This window comes from Acomys russatus, chromosome 8 (assembly GCF_903995435.1).
Source record: "Acomys russatus chromosome 8, mAcoRus1.1, whole genome shotgun sequence".
NCBI lineage: Eukaryota > Metazoa > Chordata > Mammalia > Rodentia > Muridae > Acomys > Acomys russatus.
In genome coordinates this window covers 31836627-31843800 of record NC_067144.1, presented here as the reverse complement: position 1 = coordinate 31843800, position 7174 = coordinate 31836627, and the positions used below count along the sequence as shown (strand labels likewise).

Below are 7174 nucleotides of genomic sequence, written 5' to 3'. Positions count from 1 at the left end.
ACTGTAAAATATAAGGTGTATAAGTTCTTCAGAAATGACTCGGGATGGAAGAATAATTTTGAGACCCAGCCCTAGAGCAGACAGTGCTGCAGTAGATTTTATTGATTCTTAATTGTTTTTCTGTCTAATTATTGTTCTGTTAGGGGTCCAAGAGTCAAACATCCCACACTTGGGCATCTTCAGTAACTTAAGCTCTTTAGGTGTATAATAAGCTGTGTGTTCTGATTTGTAGACACTATGACACCTAATTCTCAAAGCTTGTCTGTGAGGTAGGGCTGCCGTCTGTCGCCTGTGGCACTTTGTCTCTGTTCTCACAGGCACTTTCACAACTAATGTTAGTAGATAGTCTCTCAGGCTTTGACTCTAGTCATCAATTAACCATTACTGATGTCTGTATTAATAAGTCTTTAAAAGCTACTTCTCTAAATCTCAAAATTATTCAATTCTCAATTATGAATGAGTTGAAAAAGTCATTCTATTTTAGTTTTTAATTTAAAGTCCTGAAACTTAATTCATTTAAAATTACTATGGATTTAGAAGCTGAAAGATCAATCATATCACTTTAAAAAAAAGTTAATAGTTTTCCTGTTACTATATAGAATAATCTACTTACGTTTCTTGAGCAGAGATGGTCTTATTCTTAAGCTTTATGGTTCTATCACTTAGATACAAACACACACACAGGTACGTAGACACTACATGTGCGTGTGCATGTATGTGGGTGTGAAAACTTTAAAAATATTTTTGGTGATTTTTATCAGTAGAATAAATGAAATTGTATTAAGTCTAAATTAATATATGTCTTACAGGACAAACAGAAAATGGATGTACCTACAGATCTTGACCCTGCTAACCCGCTATTAGAAGTAAAGAAGCTATTAAATGCAATCAACTCTCTACCGAAGGGTGTGTTCCCTAACATTGAAAAGTTCATACAAGAAGATTTCTCCTTCCAGACTATGCAGGTAACATCACCATTTCTCTTTAGTGGAGAATTTAAAGCTATATAATATAATCAGAGTCTTAAAATCTCCATCTGACATTTATTAAATGTTTTGCTGTCAACCTTGACTGTGGACTTGTTAACAAATTTTAAGTCATCATAGAAATATATGTTTATAGTCATAAGCTATAACGTTTAGTGCTTATTTTGACCCAATATGTAACATAAATGTGCCACTCATGGCTAGGAACTACTTTTGTTTTTGTTTTCCCAATTTAAAAAATACTTTACAGGCCGGGCGTGATGCCGCATGCCTTTAATCCCAGCACTGAGCAGAAGCAGGTGGATTGCTGTGAGTTTGAGGCTAACCTGCTCTATAAAGCGAGTCCAGGACAGCCAAGGCTAACACCGAGAGACCCTGTCATGGAAAAAAATTCACAACTTTTTTTAAAAATATAAGGAAAAAATATATCTAATCTTTGTATTTATTAATAAAATGTATTCCATATAGAATATATAGTAGATTTGGAGCACTTGTAACTCTTTCCTCTTTTGATCACTTTCCACCTGAGAAATTTTTACATCACTTGTGTATATAATATACATGTCAAACACTACAAATATTACATAAATTTATTTGGTACAGATGTAATTTGACATTTATTAAAGACAGTAGTAAGTTTGAATACTGATTAGGTTGATGTTTATTTTTACACAAAGAATTAAATCTTGGCTAAATTTTTTTATTATTCAATGTAGTGAAATTTTCCCTCGCTAGAAAAATAAGTGTATTGTTCTCTTTTTGTTTTTTTTTTTTTTAAGACAAGGTCTCACTATTTAACCTAAGCTACATTGTAACTCTTAATGTAGACCAGACTGGCCTCAAACTCACACAGACTTGCCTGCCGCAGCCTCTGAGTGTTGCGGTTAAAGATATGCAGCACCATACCTGTGTTTGTATTTTGATTTCATAATTGTAAGTGTTGAGCTGATAGAAATAGACACAGACAGGAGAGGCTATCTGTACTCTGCCCACACCACAAGCTCAACTAAAAGAAAAGGGTGTTAACCTTAGCCCTCCTTTCTTGCTCAGCCATGCAGGACTGCTTCTCTAGATGCAAGGCCACTAAAAGCTTTACCTGGTATCACAGACAAAGAAACATTCTATCTGTATTAGAAAATGGGAGGGGGGGGCGGGGATCAGAAGAAAGTGGGATTGATACTTTTTTCTAAAGGAGTAGAACAGTTGTCGGCTTCTTGCTTATCAAGGCAAAGAATTGTGTGTGTGTGTGTGTGTGTGTATGTGTGTGTGTTTAAGGAAATACCTACTAAGCATATTGTCTTATATTGGTTAACAATAAGCATAATAAATAAATACGTAAGTAAAGTATATTGCATAGGTAATTTAAAAAATCTTTGTCTTCAACAAGGTTTATATATTTTTCTTTTTGTGTGATATATTTAGAAATCCTAACTTACAGAAATTATCTTAATTATTCTTCACAGAGGGAAGTTGCAGCTAATAGCCAGACAGGGGAAGAAATTGTTCCTGCTTTAACATTAGATTTTTTGATAACACAACTTGAAATAGCACTTAGAAACATTCAAGCTGCTAATTATACGGTGAGTTTTTTACATCGAATATTTGAAATCATGTGCAACATTTATTTTATGGAGAACAGCAATATGTGCGTATTTGTATTTTTCTTAGATTAAAAGACACCTGAACTAGTGAGATTAGACAATACAGTTTACAATCAGTCATGAACTTCAGAAAATCATTCAGGCACAGAAAAGCAGGTACAGAAAGAGTCTGAAAATGTTGATCAGAGAATAGGACGACAGTCACCAGGGTTAGCTTGGAAGGGAAGAGTTGAAAAGGTGTTGGCCAAACTGCACAGAATTTCAGTTAGATGGGAGGAAAAATGTTCAAGAGAGCTATTAACACCTTATTATGAATGCAGCTAATAGCAATTTATGACATTCTTAAGAACGCTGAGTATATTATAAAACTTCACCACAGAAGTGATAAATGTGTAGAGCCGTTCACATGTAAATGAGCTTGATTTAGTCTACATATGTAATTCAAATATTGTTGTGTATCATTAATATATATGTGTCAATTAAAGTAAAAGGAAATTTCTTATTGCTACGCGTTAGCCCCTTCTGTTATGCTACTCTGCTGTGTCTGCAGGACTCTATTTCTGTTCATTCACCCACTGCCTCTGCCTCTTAACAGTCTGTTCTGCTCACAGTGGTCTCTGAGTCTTGAGGGAAGGGGCTGTAATAATGGTGTCCCACCTAGGCTGATCGTTCCACAGCCCCTTACTCCCTGCACTTTGGCCAGCTGTAGATCTCCACACTGATCACTGTCCACTACAAATAGAAGTTTCTATGATTAACGTTGAGAGATTCATTCATGTATTATATAATGATAAATGATTCGGAGTCAGCTTAATGCTATTGAGGAGCGTAACAGTATGAGGGCCTATGACCTGTCTAGCCACACGATCTTGGCCTGACAGTAGTGTCAGAGATGAATTTTATTTTGTGGAGCAGGACTTGAATCCAATAGGAAAGTTGTTGGTTACTCATGTTTGTTTGTGCCAACATTGCCCCGGTAGGTGTGTCTTGCCAGGCCAAACATTATAGTTCATGGCGTTCAAAGCTAGGAAGCATTGATGATTCTCTTCTCTTCCTGTAAGTGTGCATAGCACCTCCCAGCGATATGAAAGCCAGCCAGTGGAGATCTAAGTTCCAGGTCAGTACCATGCTCTGTGACTCAAGTACATGGGTCTCCAGCAATACTGGAGAATAACCAATAGTAATGGCAGGAGCCCATAATGCTTGAGTACCTACAGGAACTTACTGGCCAATAACATGAAGAGAGGTGACCCATTCTTGGCACTTGGCTTTTTATTTGTTAACCTGTAGGGCTTTTTGAAAACCAGAAGAGAATTTAAAAAGAAAGCTCATTTTTTTGAAAAGCTAAATGAAGTAGGGATGATTGAATTTGCTTTTATCTTCTTTGATCAAATTCCTTTTGTGGATAATTTTATCAAATGAAATGTTTTTAAATAGTTATTAGCAAATGAGGGGTAATAAACTGAAAATTTTTACTACTTTTAATAATTATTAAGTAGGTCAAGGACTTTCAGTTAACCCTTTTAAACTGATAATAGCATCATGTAAATAGCCAATTGTGGTTTTTCTCTTTTTTTTTAGGCACACCAAATTAATATTGGTTATTACTTGACATTACTGTTTCTGTATGGAGTGGCACTCAGCGAAAGAGGAAAGAAAGAGGTATGGCACATGTATTATTTACCTTATAGCTCTTCTCATATACCTTGGCTTCACTGTATAGTTGAAATTGTTAATTAAAAAAAAACTTTAGAATTGAAGGCTTTCTATAAATTTTCTGTCTTATTTGTATTAGTTAGTAATTATATTGAAGATGTATGTTGTGATTAAAAATAAAGAGTAAACAATATCAGCTTATACTTATGTTTTGTAAGACTATTTTTATCTTTTAAATGTTCCTTATTTGTATACTTCATAATGCATATTAACCTATGTTAAATGAAACTTACTCTCTTTTTTCTTAATTTTACTCTTGTGAAAAACGAATTGTACCTCAGTTTTTATTTTGTCAAATTAAAATGGAACCAAATGAATAAAAATCTGTAATTAACTAAAAAAATCTTCCATTTTGAATTTTTCATGGTTTGTGTTATTTTAATTTTTGTGGTCTTGATAGTCTTTTACTTTCTTTTTTACTAGTCCACACACACACACAAAGAATCTTAGAACTAACTGTAATTTTAAGTTACAAGTCTATATTTGTATTTTGCCTCTTAGAAGAACCTACACCTATGGTCAAGTAGTCGCGTCTTTCCAGTTTGAAACACTTTTGTGTTTGTGAATGATGTTAAATACTTAGTACGTACCTTGTCTTTACAGTCATTTTTAGAGATGTTAAGATTGGGGATATAAATACATGACCAGATGACTAGACCATCATTCTTTTGTTAAATGTATTCAAAATTCTCTAGTTGGGGGAATGAATAGCAATTTTTTTACAGCCAACTCTATTGTGCCACTGCAGGACTGCACAGAAGCTGAAAATAAATTTCTGGTGATGAAGATGGTGATCCAAGAAAGTGAAATTTGTGAAAACTTTATGTCGTTAGTGTATTTTGGACGTGGTTTACTTCGATGTGCTCAGAAAAGGTAAGCATTTAACTTATAGTTATATCTTTACTATTACCTAGATTGCACAGTATACCATTGATCATAACATTTGTGGTCTCAGTGTTCTTTTCTTCTTTCTCATTCCTGGAAGTTAATAACTCCATGCATTTGGAAATATTAAAAATGGAACTTAATAGGCCATGGTAAAGTGAAGCAGCCAAGCATCGACAGTAGTAATATGGGCATTAGATTTTGACAGACTTGGATTCAAACACATTATTTTACCACTTACCCTAAGAAACTTAATTTTACTAAGCCTGATTTTTCTGATATCTAAAATGCAACAAAAATTAAAACCTATTATAAAAATATACATAAAATATTTACAGAGTAAAAAGCAGTGCCTAGTGAACAAGAAAATAATACAGTACCTGATAGATTATTGTAGTTAATGACATTCTCATAATGAATTTTTTGAGTATAAGTGACTTCCTAATGGAATTGCACATACCTGTAGTTCCTACAATAAGGAGGCAGAGGTTGTAGGATCCTGAGTTCAAGGTCAGCCTAGCCCATAGAGTTAGTTAGACTGTCTTCTAAGAGCTAAAAGCAAACAAATGAAAACAAGCAAGCTGAAAGGTCCAAATACTGAGCTTTGAGAATCCTGAATATTATCGATTTTAGGAAGGTGAAATTATACAGAGTAACGAACATAAAATATTTGTTTACTTCCTCTATAAATTTTTTAGCATCAATTATTTATTGTGTTTACCTTAAGCATCATATATTTTGAAGAATATAGTTTTTAATCAATCATTCAAAATAGTAATGAAAAATAAAACATGTTGAACAGCTGTGGAGGAAAATATAGTGTATGATCCAAGTCTTTATTGGTGCTCCAAAATGGCATAGAAAATCAACAGAAGTCTAGGGATGTAATTGTTGGCTGGGATATAAAGGATGACTAGGAAGGAGTTTCTGCTGGGAAAAATCATGCCTAAAATTACCATGTAGATGGTAGTTTTTATTCTATTTAGGTTTTAGTTCCTATCATGTATCATGACTCCGTTGTGCTAGGGAATTGGAGACTTTCACTTCCTATGCACTGGGTTTGGTTAGAATGATATCATCTGCAAACAATTTTCAGCACTCACGCTTGGTCCTCTAAGAAAGCCTTTGCCATCCCCAGCCTGTGGCTATGATCTTTGACAGGATCATGACCAAATTCATCCAGGACTTCACTCACACAGGACTTTATCCACTCCTGTAAGTGATAGGTCTGTGTTCTTACATGGCAGTGCCATTCTCACCCCTAGAACCTCCTGACTCTGTTAATACTGTGCCAAGAAATTACCTGCCTTTGTACATCATTTACCATTGGTCATAATCATACCAAATTTCTGGTTGCATGTTAGGATTGGCTTCAGGTGTCTCTGCAAGAATAGTGAATTTTGACTTTGTGATTTGTCCTGTGCCCACTTCCTAGTGTAGCCTTGTTTTTGCTCTTGGTTTCACATTCTTAGGATCTACTTCCATGTTTCTTCTTTCATATCAATCGTATTATGCGTTTTCTAGGTGAATACATTTTCTATTTTCTTTTTCTTCCTGAACTTAGACTTTGTTTTCTGTCTTGTGCCATTCATTATGCCTGTCCCTAGAGAGAGAAAAAGATCTGAAGAAGATGACCGTCTTTTGGGGGGATATGCATCTCTGATGATAATTTTTGATGACATCTAAGGGAGGCAGCTGTCCACTAGCAAGGAAGAAGAAATCCTTGCAAATCAAATTGGCCAACAAGGATTTAGAGACTTGGATTTCTAAGCACATTCACATACATGTTCTCATTTCAGAGCTGTAGGTCCACTTATCCACTGTCAAGCCCTGGTTTTAGCATAAGTCGTCCTATGAGGCTGGGCCTGAGGTCCCATTGCAATTGCTCTACCTTTTATTATAAAATTCTGGCCTCAAGTTTGGCATAATATGCTGTTAGAATTTTTTAAATTTACCATAGCACAGCATCCTTCTAACTTTTATAGG

General features: G+C 34.8%; 1 protein-coding gene across 3 annotated transcripts in view; it reads left to right on the top strand.

Annotated features, from left to right (window-relative positions):
* Window positions 1-806: 806 nt before the first annotated feature.
* Window positions 807-7174, top strand: part of Dzip3 (DAZ interacting zinc finger protein 3) — a 47687-nt gene continuing 41319 nt past the window's right edge. For all 3 annotated transcript variants that reach the window (XM_051150024.1, XM_051150022.1, XM_051150023.1), the window contains exons 1-4: window positions 807-965; window positions 2450-2566; window positions 4169-4249; window positions 5052-5176. In XM_051150024.1, coding sequence (XP_051005981.1) covers window positions 822-965; window positions 2450-2566; window positions 4169-4249; window positions 5052-5176 — 467 coding nt within the window. In that variant the 5' untranslated portion in view covers window positions 807-821. The remainder of the gene's footprint in view (window positions 966-2449; window positions 2567-4168; window positions 4250-5051; window positions 5177-7174) is intronic.